Below are 19,196 nucleotides of genomic sequence, written 5' to 3'. Positions count from 1 at the left end.
ATTTCTGAGGAAGTTTTGCTGGGTGCCAGAAAATCCAGAGGYGCTCCCTTGAAATTCAGGTGCCTCTTGGAGACACTGAGGTTGCTGAGAGTGAAGCTTTGCTGCAGAGCTGCCTCACAGAAATGTGAGCCTTACAGGGCAAAAACTTGCCCCAGCTTCTCCTGGATGAGACCCTACTGCAGTCAGGAGGATGACAAAAAAGGTATGGTAGGAGAATTTGGTTTAGAGCATATGCCTAGCACTCGATAGTGTTAATTTTAGCTGCTACCTCTTGGATTCTCTCCAGACCCGCTGAAGGATGTAATGTATTCTTACCTGCAGGAACACTTTTAGTTTTTGTGGGCCCATGTCCTTTCTTGGGGACAGCTGTTACCCGATACCCTGTGACTGGGGATGTTGAAGGCAGCCATCTGACGCTGATGCTGTTGTCCTGGACGTCGGTTACTTGCATCTGGGATGGTGTGTCTATTTCTGGGCAGCAAGAATAAGCTTTGTGAGCGTCTTGGAGGAAACCCTCCCTCCTCACCTCCTCTCTGGATCCCACTGTTACCTCCTAGCTGAATTTTGTTCTGCTCTTCCTTTTCTAAGTGGTGTTTTTTTGAAGAGAAAAAGCACATGCTGCTATTTATTTATCTTTCATGCTAGCCCACTGCAAACTATGACATGTGAATGACTGACCTCATATCAAGGTCAGCTGAGGATTTCTGTTGTTGTTTTAAAGGCTGCTAAATGCCTTGTCTACAGGTACAAGAGTAGGAGGATTAGGCCATATCCAGACCAGGAGCGAAAAGATGGTCATGAAATTAGAAAGTCAGGTCTCTTCAGGATTAGATAATATGGGAGTACACCAGAAGCACCAAAGAGTTGAACCAACCCCTGGTATGAAAGACCATTGCAGGGTGGAAATCCTACTGAACAGACGAATACTGCTCGTATCCCCAACGGGGCTCCAAAGGGTCTCCCTCCTCCAAAAGTCCAAGTCCACAATCCCCTTGTGTCATATTAGCATGCTGGGCCACTGTGACATGCAATTCCACTGAAAATGATGAGCTAGTAACATAGCCCATGACTTCTAAAAGAAACTAAGGATTAGTGATACAACTTCATGGGGTTAAGCCAACACATAGCTGTGTGGGAGTTTTGTTGTTGTTTTGGTTTTTTGTTTTTCCTCCATTTGTTTGTTTTTGTCATTGTCCCCTTCCCCCCCCCCCCCCATGCCCTAACAGGTCTCACCTGTTTTGTAGGTGACAGTGACTGGCTTGCTGCTGGCAGGGCTGTCTCCACGGCCAGTTACTGCATACACAGTGATGGTGTAGTCAACACCAGGTTTGAGGCCACTGATGGTAGCGGTGGACATGGTGCCAGGCACTGTAAATTCCTGCACAGGACTACTTCCACCTAGGGAGGGTGGGGTAGAAAAAGCAATGTAATGGATATCTTCGTTTTACACATACTTTACATTATTACGAAAAAAACAAGATAGTCCTATATCCACTATGTCAAAGAAAGGATCCCATTGATGTCAGCAGATCTTGGGTCAGAGTCTTTTTCAGTCTGTTCCAAGGAACAAATGAAACACAGAACCACCAGCCACTACAGTGACCAAAGTACTCTAGATGCAGTCATTCTTTTTGGTAGATAAAAGTGATTTGCTCTCCTTTAAAAACAAACCTTATACTTGAAAGTCTTCTCTAAATGTGCTGCAAGGACGTCAGAGCCCTGAGGTTATTTTGTCTGCTGCAAACTTGCTTTTGCTATTTGCTGTGACTTTCAAATGGCCTCAGAATAGAGCCTGTGGTTGGTGACTGGCAATAGCAGCCTGCCCTCACCTGTTTCACCATAAGTGATCCGGTAGTATCTGACTGTCACTGCAGGAGCATCCCAGGAAATCACAAGGCTGGTTGGACTTGTGGGGGTGACTTCTAGGTCCCTTGGAACATCAGACACTAGAAAAACAGAATTGAGAGTTTAACAGTTAACATACACCAGCTGCATGTTCCACCTATCATACTGTGCTCCTCTGCTACTCATCCGTCTCAGTACTAGCCCATGCACACAGGTCTCCARCTGATGTATCTGGTTAAAAACCAACAGGCCTCTGACTAGATTCAATGGAAAAAAAATTCTGCTGGCCCCAAGCCCCATCAGCCTGATCTGGAAGTGGCATGGGTCCTCCCACCTCACTCTGGATCAGGCCCTCCCTCAATATCAAAGGTGCTTTCTTCATGAGTACAGTTTCACCAGCTAGAAGGGAAGAACTGCTTTAACAGCAACTGCTTTGCTAGAGGAGACCCCAAACTCACAAGGTAGCTTTTCAGTCTTTTCTCAGGGCTTACCTGTTGTTTGCTGGCCAATCAAGGGCAGACTCTCCTCCCTGCCGTTGATGGCGACGATGCTGACCACGTACTCRGTCCCTGGGAGCAGGTTGGTAAGGGTGATGGAGTTCCGGGAAGGGGGCACGCGGTCCTCCTTGGGCCTGCCAGCAACGTGCTCTGSGTGATACCGGATTTTATAGCCCGTAATAGTGGCACGAGGAGCAATCCAGTGGACAGTAAAGGAGTTGGCAGTTATATCCGAGAAGTCAAGGCCACTGGGGGAATCAAGACCTGGGTATTTCAAAGAGATGAGAGACTGAGCTAAGCTGAACTACTGGTCAGCATCATCTCACTGCACTGCTGTACTGCATTAAGCTTAGTGTCAAGTGCCAGMTCTTAAGACAAACGCTATTCAGCTGTGGAACTAAATACATGCATTTAGGATCAAAGATATAAACAAGCACTGTAACACAACTGCAGGAAGTTATGTATGGCAACTTTGGTCTCCATCTGGASTCCTCTCTAGATCAGCAGCCTGGCAGGTTTTAATATTTGCTCACATACAGACACAACACAAGCACAGCATAAAACACCCATAACTGACATGCTATTTCTGTGACCCACACGTTATTTCTGTCATGCAGTAACAAAACTGCAGGAAGACACAGCGATGGATATGTTATGGCCAAGCCTCAGGATATGCAGACAGCCCTTTGGAGAATGAATGGCAAGGCTCTCCTTAGGCTTGTTCTTAGGCAGATGTGGTTGGAACCAGTCACAGGGAGGCCTACAATGCCCATTTAAAACAAAAAGAAGATCTGGCTTTCRGACATAGTGAGATACAAGACTTCTTAGTGTTTTTCAGGATGTAAAYTCACATTGCTGTTTGGTGTCTCGGTGATGACCCACCAACAAGGTGACAATGCACAGCAAAAGCAGCAAAGTCACATTAATGGACGCTCAGTGGATGACATTAACAGCTAATGTATCTCAGGCCGGGTTTAAGTACCTGTTTTCTGGATTCCAGACAAAGGTGCGCTCTCATGTTGCTCAGAAACACTGTAGACTCTCACCAGATACTCAGTACCAGGCAGCAGATCTGTGGAGTTGAAGTACAGTGATTTAGACRTATTTATTTGCATCTTTACTCATGGCTGGAAGTCTCTTGAAAACCTATGCAATTTTAACTGTATTTCTTGGGGGGGGGGGGGAAATCAAGTTTTGCTGGATGGAAAATCTGAGCCTCAAGGATAGTCAGAAATTTAAACCAATTTCTTTTGTGGCCTTCAAGTTGCTTGCAATGTTTTAGCCTGAAGTAAGGAGCATGGTATCCTGTATCACTGCTACAGAGCTGGACCCCTATTCTGAAAGTGGATATTGTCTCTCACTCAACCAACCTGGTTTCTAGGATGGGGGGAAAAAAACTTCAATAAAACAGTTTTTGCACCAGCTAGAGCAAATTAATGTCAACTTTTTGAAAAAAGTCAGAGTCTTGTTGCCATGTCCTGTAAGGTTCCAAACAGTATTTATTTTCTGGTCCTAAACATACAGAGTCAAAGGAGCAATGACCTTTCGCATATTCTGATCCTTTCCCTGGACCTCTGCATGGCAAGTCCTTGACATTTTTGTCAAACGAGGTAAGTAATATCTATTTACTCTTAATACCTAACCAGGTTGTAAATCAAAGTAATTGCCCCACCGCCTGACTCATCACTGGCCTTGGACTGACAGGAAAACCTTACTGTGGTTTGGCTTTAACTTGGTTAAAGCAAATGGCCAAACACCACTTGGTGTGAGTTTGTATGAGGCTACTTTGACAACAGCTTAGATAGCTGAGAATTTGGGCAGTTATACTCACACAAAGCAGTTTTTCTTTGCCTCATCTTACATCATGTCTCCACCCAGGAATTCTCTCTTGGTTTGGGATACTCAGTAAATGCATTCATATCAACCCTGCTATCCCACCCCCCAAATCAGGTCCCATTTGCAGCCAGGAAAACTGCACTTGCCCATTCCCTTCCCTGATGCTATAATGCGCCATTATGCACTTAAAGTCATATAGCTGATATAAACAAGGGAGAAAAGCTAATACCCAATGGACCAGGACTCATGCAGTAAGAGGGGTCTTATATTTGTTGGCTTACATATATAACCTTCTTACTTGTTAAAATCACCATATTGTCCGAGGGTGAAATTGTCAGCTCTGCAACATCTTCCTCCTTCTTCACAGGYGAGTAGCGCACCAAGAAACTGCTCAGCACGATGGAAGTTGGTGGGGTCCAAGTCACTCGCATAGCATCAGGCCCCACATTGGTGAAGCGGAGATCAGTGGGAGCAGGCACAGCTACATAGCAAAGAACAAATATATCTCAACTTTCTCTCCGAGGTAAAAGTTAATCAAGATGCACGTTCAGGGAATCACCAGAGAAGCTAATCTCATGCATAACAGACTACTGTGTCAGATCCATGCAAACARGACTTCTACACTACGTTTGGTTCTACTACAGTTAGAGAAAAATGTCTGTACTACTGTCAGGCTCCTTTAACYTCTTGGCAATTCCCAATACTTTAAATATACCCTGTGGGACTAATTTGAAAACAAGGTAGCAAGTTTCAGTAACATGCTCCTTGCAGCTGGATTTCACATTACAGATGCAGAGCCAAGAGAGGCTTAAAGTTGCCATACAGCAGCTTACAGATGGAAAAGTCGGCTCGTCTAGAATTCATACATGCACACACAGAAGAGGAGAGGGTACATCACTAATTTCCTATGACTCTACTTCTACTTGTGTCAGAGGATTTACAGCCTCGGGATTCAAACACAACAGGATTTCATGCAAGAACCAGTTCTCAGCTCGCCTTCTGCCCATGCATTATGAAGACCCTTGACGGTGTGACATGGCTGTCAATGGCATGTACTCAGGGAGTGGTGTTTCATCTGCATCTTTGAGGGCATTGTGGAAAGAGTGGGGCCACCACTGAAACAGACTGCTAGCAGCTCGGACGGCTTAGCCAGCCATCAGGGCGAGGGATAGCCTGGAGGGTTTCTGTTGAACTGCCTCCACGCTTTGGCRCTCTTACTTTGGGGAAATCACAGTTTAAAAGTCTAGCAATTCTATAGCTCAAACTTCAAACTTTGACTCCAACTGGATCCCAAAAGTCGGAATAGCCAAACATGAATGAGCCTGGCAGCTCTGCAGCCATTCGCAGTACTAAAATGCCACAAATTAGGAAATTGAGCAGTGCATATCCATCCCCAGTTGCAGTTTGGAAACAAGAGTGAGCTGGGTCTGTCTACCTTTGCCCAGTGGGTGGCCCGATTCCTCTTTGGACAAAGCCCCGTCATCCCGACAGCTAGTGACAGCATGAAACACCGTCCATGTCACAGAACACAGAAGTTTTCAAAATTCACCCGTTTGCTGTGTCAGAGTGGTAGGGGCGCTCTCTCCGCCATTAATGAGTGTGATTACACTGATGTCGTAATCAATGCCCGGCTCCAAGCCTGTGACTGTGTAGTATCCTACTGAGGAGTCCACAAAATCTTCAAAAATAGGGACACTTTCTCCTGCCGCAACTACTGTGATGCGGTAACCAATAATGGTGGAGGCATTTAGCGGGGTCCACCTCAGGCCGATGCTCGAGTCAGTTATGTCAACAAAGCTTAGGTCAGTGAGTTGGGGCACCTCTAATAAGTTAAAGAGCAAAGGGGAAAGGCAAAGACATACAGGGGCAAAAGAAAGACAAGGGAGAAAAAAGCAGTGGTCATCACTATTAACATTGACGAAACTTTAGAAGCAATTGCGGTGATATGCAGAATTTCTCTCGGGTTTAGGGGAAAAAGGGGTTTTCCTTTTGCTCTTTACATCATACCCTTCTGTGCAATCCCCAGCTGCCTCCCAGTGCAGACGGAGGCTGAAAGCCAGATCCCCTGAGACAACGCACTTCCCACTCCAGATGTRCAAACTTCAAAAAGGCCTAAAGCAAGCTAGGCACTTAACTTGCATCAAATTTACTTTGAGCAACAATGAGACAAAGGCCCATCATTTTCTGAGGAATATATAAAAGGAAAAGTACTGATTTGTTTGCAGGTGAGAAAATAAAAGAAAAAGTAAGAACCTTTTCTTGCCCATAACATATGAATAAAACAAACTCTTTCAACATATTGGCAATTCACTCTCTAGAATTTTTGTCTCATTCAAATGTTGTTTAATTTTTATTATTTTGATCTTTAAAATATCAACCCATTTGAAGAGGCTAAACTGGCCTAGACCCTCAGCTGGTGAGAACCCTTGTAAAGCTTCAGTTAGGATAATTCAGTATCCAAGCTATTTACACTGGACTTGGAAAAAAATCTCAAGTCCCTGTAATGGCTTGAGGATCCGGCCCAGAGCTCCTMAAGTTCTACTTACCACTAACTGCTGCAGTGTATGTGCTAAAAAAGATGATCTAGAACAGTGAGTAAAAAAACACTTTCTTCAAAAAATGGTTAAAAGTCATGTTTAGATTATGAGTACTCCATAAGAAAGTCACAACATCCCCATATTCAGAGGTTACACCCAGCATGTGACATGGCCAACAAACTGGATTTCTGAGCTAAACTTTTCAAAATCTCAAAGCTGAGCCACTGAATTAGGATCCTCTTTACTAACCTTTTAAATAYTGCCAAAACTTCTGCATGGCAAACATGCACAGCTGTGACTGTTTTTCCTATGGAAATAATATCCATAGCAAAGCTGTTCTTTTCCTGCATGTTAGGACCAACAGAATTGGGGGAGGGTGTTAGCTGCATCTTTAATCTACAAYGGCCAAACCCTCAGCTGCTCAAGTCAATAAGTTTGTATTGATTTAAGCCACAGGATTTGACTGTATAACTTCAGCAGAGTRATCCTGAAATCAGGGGGAAGAAATGGGTACTCTTCCCTGCTCAGGATCAGATACCAATAGGTGAGTCAGAGATGGAGGACTCAGTATCCATTCTGCTGGATCATTGCAAATTAGCTTGAAAAGGAATTATGGAATAGTAATACTGCAAAAGATTGACTTTAATAAGAGTGGTTACATTCTATTTTAATGCCCTGTTGTGAAAAAACTTTTTTTTTTTTTTTACAGAATAAATGCCAAAAATGCTTATTTTTCTGTAAAATCATTGTTTATCCACATGGAATGCATGTATCATATCACCTTTAAAGAGTGCTAAAAGCCAGAGACATACATTTTTAGCTCTTTTTCCCCCACCAGAAGATGGGGAAGGGTTAAAGCTATCACTGCTTTAATTATGCAGGATCACAGCATTAGTTCTCCCACAGGGAGCATAGAGCACCTCAGTGAAGCATGGAAATTTTAAAGCAGTGTTATAAGAGCAAGCAAACACGATAGCTGGCATCATTTCAGGGCTGAGCAGAAACAAAAACAAACAAAGCCCTCACAAAGGAAAATGAAATCAAACCATCTGGGGAAGATGGACATTAATTTTGCTACTGTGGCTACAAAGGGAGTTTCTGCAGTCATCTGAGGAAACACACACCACTAGTGTCCCAGAAGTGCTATGGAGATGGACCTTTCAATCTCAGCTCTCCTCTCCTTGTGCTGAAGTGATCTTCTGCCATTGTTTGCTGCCAAAAGTTCTTTGCTTCTCACTYATACCCCACTTTCCTACTTCCCATGACCGCTGGCTCAGCTCCAGACACTGGGGCACTGCAAAGCTAGGCCAGATCTCTGTCATTCTCCAGCTCGGTGTACTGATCCATCTCCCTTAGGCACCCTGTCAATGGACAGACAGCGTAGGCTGCCCATGCAGAGAAGTAAGGGTATAGACTGCTCTGTCAGTCCCTGGCATGTGGTTATTCTGCTTCTTGAGATTAAATGTGATGTTTAAGCCCTCTGCCAGAGTAATGGGAGTTCTGCAATGCAGAGCGCTCTGGCTCAGTAATTTGCCTTTGAGCRGCTGCAACTGCTGCACATCCTCTCRTTACCTTGTGTGATGGTTTTAGAGATGGGGGTGCTCTCCTGGTTGTCCTTGACTGAGTAAACGCTGACGTTGTACTCCACACCAGGGCTCAGGTTTTCAAAGGTGCAAGAGGTCTGATCCGCCTCTACTACTTCCTCCAAGGTATAACCCTGCTGCCCGTTGGTAGGAACAGTGGTAACCCGGTAGCCACTGATGCCTGAAATACAGATAACCAGTATGCAGTACTCCCACGCTGTATTTACTTACATTAAGTCTTAACACRAACAGCTGAAGGAAACATATTACACTTAACAAGGAAGTCTGCTGCCCTGAGCCCAGCAGGCAAGAGGCTGCTTTGCCAAGCGCCCTGACATGAATTTTCCAAGAGGCAGCCGTGCCACTCTCGCAGCATTATTTTCRTTCCCTCTGAAACTTTAATCAAACTGAAAATCTAGTGATGTAAGTTAAGAAAAGATGCATCTACTGGCTGAGAGTGGGGTTTTCAAAAGCTTTCARTACTTGTCATGGAAGTCAATTGTACAACTCCCATCAGCTTCTGTGTGGAAGAAGAGTTTGTCTTGAATTCTTTCAGAAATCCCATGCTTACTGTCAATGGCATGAACTCATTCTTCACTGCCAGAAATGTTTTGGGTCTATTTTGCTTTCCTTTCCTTGGACTGTTTTTAAACCAGAGGGGATATTTGAAGAAATCCTTCAAATCTCTAAAACAGCTGAAATATTTAAACACATTCATACTCCAAAATACCATTCTACACAGAATGTAAAGCATAAAGAGTCCTACTGCAACCTATATTTAACTGCAAATTATATCCTTAGACAGATTCAAAAATATTTACTTTTTTTTTTCCCTTAAGTGACTCAGTGGCAAACTTCCCATAAAAATCTGCTTAATGAATTGCAAAACACCGTAAAGTAAGTTTTACCATTCTGGTACAAAAGAGGGTTCAAGCATATTGTGAGTGCTGTGTAGTTACCTGGAGTTGTGCTTCTATCCCAGGAGACTATCAGGACCCCAGTATCAGGATGGGGCTCAAGATGCAGGTTGGTTGGTGGCGACAGTGCTGCAAGCATTCAGACAAATGGTTCGTTAATGGCACTGAGAATCACGTGAACTCCCTTAGCGCCCCCTCTCCCCAGATTATATCCTCACCCTTCAAAATTAGCTAAAAAGATTCTCCTGMAGTTATGTCCCTGCACTGCATGAACCAGTGCTATTATCACCTACGTGTCCAAAAGAACACCACCTTCTGGACAAAGATGGGAGGAAAGGACTAGAACTGACATGCCCTGAAGACAGCCATTCATCTGGAGAGCACATGGGAAGCACATGTAAGGAATAAAGGTGGAAAAGCAAATGTGTCATACGTGTAGTCACTTTCCTGACGATCGGAGACTCTCTCTCCTGGCCGTCCATCAGGACTGTGAGGCTGTAGGTGTACTCTACTCCAGGGGTCAGGCCAGATATCACGATGCTGCCAGAATCGGAGATCACCTCCCGGGGAGCCTCCCCACCTTGGCTTGGGCGCACACCCAGCTGCAGAGAAGCCACAAACAGTTTGCTTTTCAGTCTCAGATACTCCTATCGCAGAACTATCAGCATTCTGATGCATCATCCAACAAGAGCAGCATGGGTCTGTACGCTTCATGCCAACTGTTAACCCTGAACTTGTGTTTTAGGTAGCCTATGGTCAAGTTGGGTTGTTTCCTATCCCAGGGGTGTGTACCCTAGGGGTATAAGCCTTCATGGACCCACCATCACACAGTCTGTGGAGATGTAACCACAAGGGATGGAAAGACTTGGTTACAAAAGGTCTCACTGGTGAACCTGACCTGAAGCCCAGAGGGCATACCTGCATTGCCCTTGGTGATCCCTAGACCTGCCCTCTGTAAGCAGCRTGTCTTTTGCACCTCTTCCCTTTCTGCTGCTATCTTCAGTGGGGTCCATAACATCAGCTTTAACTGATCCTCCCTACCRCAGTTAAGCAAGAGGAAAAGAAACACGGGACTTTGATTTTTCCTACCTTGAAGCCAATCCTTGGGGCAGGTGTCCAGGTGATGACAATAGAAGTCTCAGTCACTTCGGTGTTAAAAGGAGGAACAGAGCCAACAGGCTGATCTGTGAAGTGAACAGACGGAGTGGAAATCTAGTTGCTGTGATGGCACTGAACAGTGGGAAAACCTGACCCATAGCAGCCCAAACAGCAAAAGCAACATGCTGTTGCATGCATGTATGTGTTGCATGTTGTCCCAGTGGTCTGGGGGGATTTGACAGACAATTTYTGTCTGCTGACAGCTTTTATAGACACAGTATGCCAATGGTCTAATCACAGCTGGTGTTGTTTTTGTTCCTGAGGAAAACCAAAGTATTGAGGTGGGCATCATAAGTCCTCTGTCCACCCAACCCCAATATTTTGGGGAATGTTGTTCTTGGGACAGTAAACAAACTTTTCCWTAAAAAGCAGCTCTTTCCTTCATCCACCACTCAATCAACAGAACGCAAGACCCTTTTTTGTCATTCACTTGTCCCAGCTAGGACCATCTCATCCCTCACCAATACCTTCAACATTTGAGGGCAGCATAGCTAAAGGGAGCCCAAAGACAGTCTGAGGAGTCTATGGGCTCCTTCATATCTGTCAGGAGCATCACAGAGAAGCCAAAGCCCTTGCATATCCCAGAATCAGTCTAAATAGCTCCACTGAATTTAATCTGAATTGACCACATTAATAATGAACAGATTTGGTTTATTCAACTATAGTCTTAAATTGGACTTTTTTCATTCTGATTGGCCAGAATTTGAAGGCAACATTCATCTCAGACACCCAGTCATCTCCTAATTGAGTGGGGTTTTTTTGTTTTTTGTTTGTTTAATATTTAAGGCCGTCTCTGTCAGAGAAAAGACCTTGGGGTAACCTTGCCAAGGTCAATAGTATTATTCTGGTCAAGTGTCAACCCTTATTTTAATTCCACATTGTTATAAAAGAAACCATGCGCTTTTAAAAAGAGGATGTGGTTTTGGGCTTGGTTGGTGAGGATTGTTTCRTTTGAGTTTTGTTAGTTTGACTGCTTCATCATTATTTAAACAGTGAATCTATTTGTTCTTTCTAGAAGTATGTGTTGCTTCTTACAGAACTCCCATTACTCCTACAGTTYGCTTAACATTTCTTTCAAGCAAACAGTGTAAGTATGAACAATTGAAATTAGAAAAAAAAAGGACAAAATACAATGTTAGTGTCAGTTCTATATCTGCAGTTGATCTGCCTTTCATGGTATTGTTGGACTTGAGAAATGATTGCTGTTGGCTATATACAGGCTAATTACTCCTTGCTTGTTTTACGGAAATTTTTGCTTCCCTTGATTTGTCATGCCAAAACTGAAGAACTGGAAAAATCAAGTAAAATTAAATCTCTTCATTATTCAGTTCCCCAAAACTGAGGTATTAGTAGGGAGTTTCCATTTTTGCTTTTAATCACCAAAAAACTGAAATACATTTTTATTGAAAGCTTTTTGATGCAAATAACTTTTTCCCTGCCAAATAGCTCAGAGAAGAAGAGTATTTCCCAAGCAATTATGCTGGGACATTAGTTCCAAAAGCTTTTTCTGTGAACCAAGTCACAAGAGCCACTTTCAGCACATGCCTGCAGTTTTGAAGAAGGGCCAGGGCATCAGAGAAGAGGAACGTGTCCCTATTGTACTTACAAGTTGTGAAGACCCCAGTCTCTCTGTTGCTTTGCAAGCTGTCTTTAACTGCCACAAGGTACACTGTGTACTCAGTGGCCGGCTGCAGGTTCCTGAGAAGGTACTTGGTGGCAGAAGGTCCCACATTGTAGGTCTTTGGTTGGCCTCCTCTYGTGGGACCTGCAGTCAGTCGGTAGCCTGTGATCACAGCACGGGGCCGCGTCCACAACACTAACACTGTGTGCTCCGTGGTATTGAGAAACCTCAGGTTGGTGGGGGCATCGAGCTCTGGGGAAGAGAAAGCATAACGTGCATGAGTTTTCCAGCTTAACCTCCTGCCAAAACATGCCTGTTTGTCATCCCCACTTCCAAAGCAGGTCCACTTCCACACTTGAAAGCAGGGGTGTAAAGTGAGGCTCTTGAGCCTGTATTTTTCACTTAGGGCATGACTATAACAGCAGTGGAGAGAGATGGAAGGGGACCATGGGAGAGCTGGAACTAGAAGCAAAATAATTATATCCATGTCTCCGTACCTTCAGGTAATATGCACCTACCCTGCTTTTGGATTCCAAGCAGAAATCACTGCACACCACTGAGTGCTGAGCCAGGCAGATCAGCTGTGCTGATTTGGGTCGCTGCCATACACGCCATCCCATGGGGAAGGCAGGCTCACAGCAGAGCCAAGACAGACGAACCCAGCAGCTCTTGGGAATTTCAATGGTTTCTCATGAATGCTCAGCGTGTTTTAAAAATTAGTTCAGTTTAGACTCTTCAGCACAGGCAAGGAAACCTGACTTTAGTTTAGCTTGTTTTAAAACAAAATTATTCTTTTAATTCTTTGCCCAGTCCACTCCCCACCAATGCCTTTTCCAAAAGGAAAAAAACAACCAAACAAAAAAAAACTCCTTGCCATTTTACTGTAGAAATAAATAACAGTCCMTGAGTTTCTGGAGAAAAATATTTCCTAGATCTACTTAAAAATAATCACACCGTAGAACTCACTATAAAACAATTCTAAGCATGCTCATCTCTCCCATGGGACTATTGCAGCGGCTCTTATCAGACTTCCTCCCCTTTTATAACTACCTCTGGATCAAGAGCAACCTTTGGGAAGCTGCTGAAGCTGCTAACCCAGAGAACTGCATAAACAAGAGTTTGTAGTGACATAGCTATTTTAGGATTGTGCCGAGTCCAGTGAATTGCAGAGGTGTTGTTACCTTTGGCTGAGCTGTTTGAGAGACACGATGAGGGTCTGAGCAGGAGAGAGACTTTGGCAGTTCTCTCCCACCAAAGGAACTGGTAGCCCTGGCTGCAGTGAAAGTTATGGCATCTACACGGCAAGTTTCCCCACCTTTTCTAGGCCACAATCATATGTCAAACTAAGATCAGTGAGAAGAGGTTCTGCTCGTGCTCTTTTTTGATGACAAATGCTTTTTTCCTGAGTAAATATCATTTCTGTGATTAAATTGGATTTCATCAACCATTCCCCCCAGAACAGTTTGGGTTCATGCCCTCCTAGTGTTTCAGTGAAAAGCAGTTTTTGCCCCAAAAAGCTACTGTTTTCTTCCTTTTTTTCTTTGACTAGGGAGGAGGCAAGAGAAAGCAAGGACTCCCTTCTTCTACCACTTCCAGAGATGGGGAAAAGATAGTCCTAAAGGACAAGGAATGAGTGTGACCCTCCCTAAGCTCATCTCCAACCAACAGGTTGGGAATCAGCTATATCCTTTCTTGATACTTAGATCTGTGTTAATTCCCATATGACAAGGATTGTCTCTCTCTGCTTTGTGGCCTACAGTCAGTTCCTTTCTGCACAATTTAATTTGCCAGCTCTGTTAGGCTTTTATCACTTCCTCTCCCTACACTAAAGGGGAAAAAAAAGAAGATAAAAAGCCACACGCGCGCACACACACAGTTTATTTGTAGACTGCTCTTTAACAAAAGGCCAAAAACCAAATTGCATTTACACCGTGGGAAGAGACTTTTGCTGCAGGGTTTTCCTTGGGAACTCCAAATGATTTCTTTTTCCCAGGACTTTCGATTACCGGATGCAATTTAAGTGAATACTTTCTGAAATGTGGTTTAGGGAAAGCAGTTAAGCGGATGATCATAGCCTGTGGAAGACAATTCCAGACATTTGTTACTAGGCCTGTGCTGTCTGAATCAAATGTCTATGCTCCGATGTACACCTCTGGATGGATTTTCAGAGGGGCTCTATGCCTAGCCAAGGCTACTGGGAGTAGCCACAAAAACGTACAGATCTAGCTGAACTGAGCCCTTCTTGTTCAAAACGCTTTCAATAGACTTCAGACCGCTAGTCACATCCTCGCTTTTAAAAGCCCCACTTGAAAGAGGATGGAGGGTGTCCACATCTGTGTTGCACTCAAATCAGATCCCTAAGTCAAAGGACAAATTTTAGGACTCCATACTGCCTGTACAGTCAAGGGAGATGGTAAGAGGGAGAAGTACTGTTCATGGCTCCTAACTTCTCAGATGTAAGCGAACAGTCTGAAAAAGTCACCCTGTTTGAAACAAATTACCACATTTCCTTTCCTTCCCTCTCATCTATATGTGTTAGGCTGGATTTTCAACAAAGGAGACCAACTTCTGAGAAGCCAGAACAGCAGATGATATCGGGAGCTGAATTTTGGCCCTATGAATAGTGTGACCTAGTCAAAGAACAGCACTGACACTGTGTCACCCCTCTACCGCCAAATAAATGGGATCTGTTCAAGCGCACCATGTCCCAGGTTCTGTTTGATCCAGTTCTCCTGGATCAAGAAAGAACAGAGACAACCGGACAGAATGGATGCTAACTCTCCTTCCCACTGAAAACCTACATCTCACCCAGCTACTGCTCCTTTCTTCTCTGAGCTTCTGAAAGGCAAAAAGCAATGACTGCCAGACTGCACACTCTGCTTCTCACCTTGCCTCACACAGGTGGCATGTTGCCCAGCTACTAGACGATTAGCAGCCAGGTTGAGAGATCCTGCAAGACCTTTCCCCAAAAATACACACTCCCTGTGGCCCTTATCCAGAGGACACTGAGATCACTGCAAGCCAGGTCCCCAGGTTTCACTGGGATGACCCTGAAATCGCTGGGGTGGCAAGACAGCCTACAAGATAGCCTGTGGAAAGCCAGGTCAGGTGAAGCTGAAATGCAGTCCCTTTAATGACAAGTCCTGTCCTTACTAGCGCATACAGAATTCCTACTGAAGACAGTGGGAGCCAAATAGGTACGTAGCTGCCAGGAMGGAGACAGGGATTTTCAGAGCAGTCTAAGCAATGCTCCTATGTCATACTGAAACCTGCCCTGAGGTATCCTTGAAATCACAGGCTGTGATCTGTGCTGTAAAAGAACTGCAGGGCCCATCAATTCTCAGCCAGCAATAAAAAAGTTGAATCCCAGCCATATGAAATTGTTTTAAAGTGCCATGAGAGTTAAACTCCCATTGGAAAGCCCTGGAGGAGTATAAATCTGCTGAAGAGATCACTGCTTGACTGAATGAATTCCCAGCCCTGTCATCTACTTATGGGATACCTCCTGGGCTAGAGCTGTTGTACTTTAAGTGCTCTGTTTATATGTTTCTCTAAGCAACAGAAATATTCACTTCAAAAGGCTGAAAAAAGTACGAAGGAAAGACACTTACTGGTGGTTTGCTCTCCGGTCAAAGGTTTGCTCTCCCTGCCATGGCTTACAGCAAAGATCTTAAAGAGATAGGTTGTTCCTGGGAGCAGGTTAATAACTTCAGCGAAAGAGCTCCTGCTAATAGGCAGTCTCTGGCCATGCTGGCCAGGGCGATTGACAGGGATTACTTCCACCCGATAGCCAGACACGGTGCTCTCCGGTGGGGTCCACATGATGGTGATCTTGACATCAGAAACCTCCACAAACTGCAGATCTTTGGGTGAAGGAACTTCATCTGAGAAGAGAGACAATACAGAGTGTTAGAGTGAGTCCTGAGCAATTGGCAGAAGAGGCCACAGGAGTATGGCATGGAAGAAAATAAGGGAGTTTTCACTGAACAATTGCTAGCCCAAGAATATTTACCAAATAGAAGAATGCCGTGGTAACCTTACCTTAAACATATACACACACACATTCCCAGACAATATTCATGCAGACTGCACATTCAGAATGACATTACATGGCTTTAAGTACTTTATGCCTTGAGCCATAGATGATATATTGCTGTCACAAAAAGAACTGGAAAACCAGATGCACTATGCTGCAAAACTTCAAATATATGTGGAACCAAAAGCTTGAAAAAGTACTCCAAGGATTGGAAACAAGAACCTTTTTTTGAAAATTAAAGGAGAGAGTTTTAAAAATGTCCATGGCATGGTCAGAATGTCTATAATTAACTTAAAATCCATCTTTTATAATTAAACAAATACAGGGGCTGATCTGGCCTTACTGGAGGCAAAGAAAATCCAGYTTCCTCTGTTTGGCCCACAGCGCTGCACCATTGAATTCCTATGTTCAAATTAGGTTCCTTTAAATTAGGACTGATACTGCCCTGAAGCTAACCAAAGCACATTTTCAGAAGATACAGATGCCAAACCATAAAATGGCTGAGCTGAGTTCATGCCTGGTAAATCCCCATTTGCAAACACATGTGCTTGCAACTTGCAGGACCATCAAATTCCATTGCCACCACATCAGATCTCAAATCTTTCACTATCTTYCTTTTGGTTTGGCTATTCAACCCAATTGGCTACTTAAAGAACTCTGAAGCCAGTGTTTTTTCAAACGTGTGCCTCAAGTCTAGATTGTATGGTCTTATTTTGGCATATCAGTCAATGCTGAGCAATCTCCCATCCCCACTAACTGCAGTGGAAAATAATGGTTAGGTCTGAAAGGGAGAGGGGGAGAGTCAGGTGAACCATTCAGATTTATATTGTGGTATCTAAATATGTAACCTTAAACATCTGCAGCCCAAGTACTGAGGCAAAATGATTTACCAGGCTTGTAAGATCTTAGGATAATCCCCCTGGAACAATTTAGGAAACTCTGATCTTTCTTTTCCAAAGACACAGCTTTACAATGCAAAAAACAATCTTTTGACAACCCCACAATCCAGTCCCTACGTATTACAACTCTATGAATGCAAAGCAGTGGCTTGAGTGTGTCAGTCCATAAGAAAGATAGGACTTTGCTACAGAACTTCATTATCACTGATGTTTATAATAATAAAAAGATTAAAATTAAAGAAAAAAAACAAGAAAACAGAGTTAAGAGTCCATTCAAGGATTCAATGACACTACTTGTTTCGCTAGAGCAATGTTAACTTGCATTGCTATTTGGCTCCACATGCTGCCAGAAAATCCTTCTGGGTTACTGCTATCCAGAACATGCTGGCCATTACCTGTGCGTGGGACACCTGTGGTTTCCTGCTGGATGAAGACAGGAGTACTCTCCTGATTTTCTTCCACTGCATAGATGCTGATGTTGTACTGAACACCTGGCATTAAGTCACTGAGCGTTACGGAGGTAGCAGTGTCAGGCAGGTTGAGCTCTGTGCTGCTGCCTTCCACAGAGGGTGTGTAGATAATTCTGTAGCCTAAAGCAAGAGAGGTATAGTTAGTCCTCAGACACAATCAGTAAAGCAGTATAAGGAACACTAGAAATGAGAACTAAATGGATCTCCCCACTGAGGCTTCATAAAAACAATCCTGAACTTCAGTGGCACTTGTGGCTCCCCTTTGCTGAAGTCCTGTCTACAGATCGTATGTTCATAATGCCTTATAATGCACAATCTGACCTGGATCAGAATATTCCTGAGCTTTGACATACAGATTTAGGGTCTATGCAGTTCTCATGTTTGTTATGGATGACAGATGCACAGAAAAGGTCACGGTGCTTGTTTATTTAACCCAGATCTAATAGGAATCATTTTGCATCCAGCTGTCTGAATTGCAAGTTCAAACAGTGAAAGCCTTTCAGCTCTATGCCGAGCCAAGCAAGCGCTGGCCTGCTCGTGTGCTTTCCAGCTGGTCTCCTAGACTGGGCAGGATTCATGTACCCACCCTCCAGCCCAGAGTTACACTTTTTCTTTTTGCTACATTTCAGATGCCATCAATAGTGCAGAATAGGTGCACTCGAGTTAGTCAAACCTGTGATCGGAGCCTGTGGTCTGCTCCAGCTAATGACAATTGATGTGTCATCTACACTTTCCACGGTGTGCTCAGGAGGTGCATCAGGAGCTGTTTAAGGGAATAACAGAGGAGAACAGCAAGTGTGAGGATGTKATGGGACAAAAATTTATTGAGCAAACAATCCACTGAAGAGCTGCTTTCAAAGTGCAGCAACACCCACCCACACATACCTGTAGTCTGTGAAGTAGACAGGATCAGGTTCTGCTCTCCTTCTTCAGAGATCTGGTAGACGTTAACAATGTACTTGCGACCCGGAAGCAAGTCAGGGATGTTGACAGAAGTAGCTGTGCTTGGAAGATCTAAGGGAGAAAGGCAGGAGAGAGAAAACAGAAGCACCTTAGCAATTCTCCTGGCTTCTCACCAAGTGAGGTAACTGAGAGACCTCTCTTCCTATATGGGCTGAGTAACAGTTTTTTGTGATAAAAGAGTGATTGTTCTGTAACATATCTTTAGTTCACATCAGAAAAGTTGTGCKAAGAGTTGGAACAATTCTCTACACTCAGCAAACAGGCAACACCTAGGCCAGCAAGGGCTGGGGTGTGATATGGGCAGGGAAGCTGGAGCAGTACCCCACTGCACTCTGCTGGCCTTTAGCCATCTCAGCTGAGTACTCGTTTCACACCTGTAACTGTCACATTTTTGATACAGAAAAACCTGAAAGAATTTTCACATGAATAGCTCATGGGGAAAGACTGACTCATGAGTAGGGATGAATGACACAATGAGGACTGATAAACTTCTCTCCCCGCATCCTTTCCCCCAGATGTCCACCTACACTCCAGATGTAGGAAATTCCCCATGAAGCAGCTCCCTTCTGGCCAGACAGCAGCCAAGCATCTTAAGGGAAACAGGGGAATTGCCTTAACACTTCTGCCTGTAGACAGATGAACTTAGGAGCTGCTTCACAACTTCAGACTTTGCTGTCTGGGCAGTCAGTACACAGACAAGGAAGGTGGTGCCATCGCTGGCAGTTCCAGTGTAAGCCATTCCTACCCATAAACCCAAGCCTGCAAGCTCGGCAGGGGCAGCAGTCCAGGGAGAATTATTGGGTCAAAGGATTATTGTTCTTTTTCTCATGTTGT

The 19,196-nt window shown here is 44.1% G+C and overlaps 1 protein-coding gene across 1 annotated transcript in view; it reads right to left on the bottom strand.

Annotated features, from left to right (window-relative positions):
• The window catches only part of FN1 (fibronectin 1), a 208,361-nt gene that overhangs the window by 15,854 nt on the left and 173,311 nt on the right, over positions 1 to 19,196 (bottom strand). The window contains exons 16-30 of the mRNA XM_026087948.1: positions 18,285 to 18,413; positions 18,073 to 18,162; positions 17,325 to 17,519; positions 15,606 to 15,878; positions 11,980 to 12,246; positions 10,305 to 10,399; positions 9,649 to 9,817; positions 9,258 to 9,344; positions 8,288 to 8,479; positions 4,477 to 4,659; positions 3,325 to 3,414; positions 2,337 to 2,606; positions 1,830 to 1,946; positions 1,234 to 1,398; positions 316 to 471 (exon numbers count right to left, since the gene is read on the bottom strand). Coding sequence (XP_025943733.1) covers positions 316 to 471; positions 1,234 to 1,398; positions 1,830 to 1,946; positions 2,337 to 2,606; positions 3,325 to 3,414; positions 4,477 to 4,659; positions 8,288 to 8,479; positions 9,258 to 9,344; positions 9,649 to 9,817; positions 10,305 to 10,399; positions 11,980 to 12,246; positions 15,606 to 15,878; positions 17,325 to 17,519; positions 18,073 to 18,162; positions 18,285 to 18,413 — 2,478 coding nt within the window. The remainder of the gene's footprint in view (positions 1 to 315; positions 472 to 1,233; positions 1,399 to 1,829; positions 1,947 to 2,336; positions 2,607 to 3,324; positions 3,415 to 4,476; positions 4,660 to 8,287; positions 8,480 to 9,257; positions 9,345 to 9,648; positions 9,818 to 10,304; positions 10,400 to 11,979; positions 12,247 to 15,605; positions 15,879 to 17,324; positions 17,520 to 18,072; positions 18,163 to 18,284; positions 18,414 to 19,196) is intronic.

The sequence above is a fragment of the Apteryx rowi genome, unplaced genomic scaffold (genome assembly GCF_003343035.1).
Source record: "Apteryx rowi isolate R43461 unplaced genomic scaffold, aptRow1 scaffold_12, whole genome shotgun sequence".
Classification (NCBI taxonomy): domain Eukaryota; kingdom Metazoa; phylum Chordata; class Aves; order Apterygiformes; family Apterygidae; genus Apteryx; species Apteryx rowi.
Note: the sequence above shows the minus strand (reverse complement) of the source record. Positions and strands in the feature narration are given on the sequence as shown.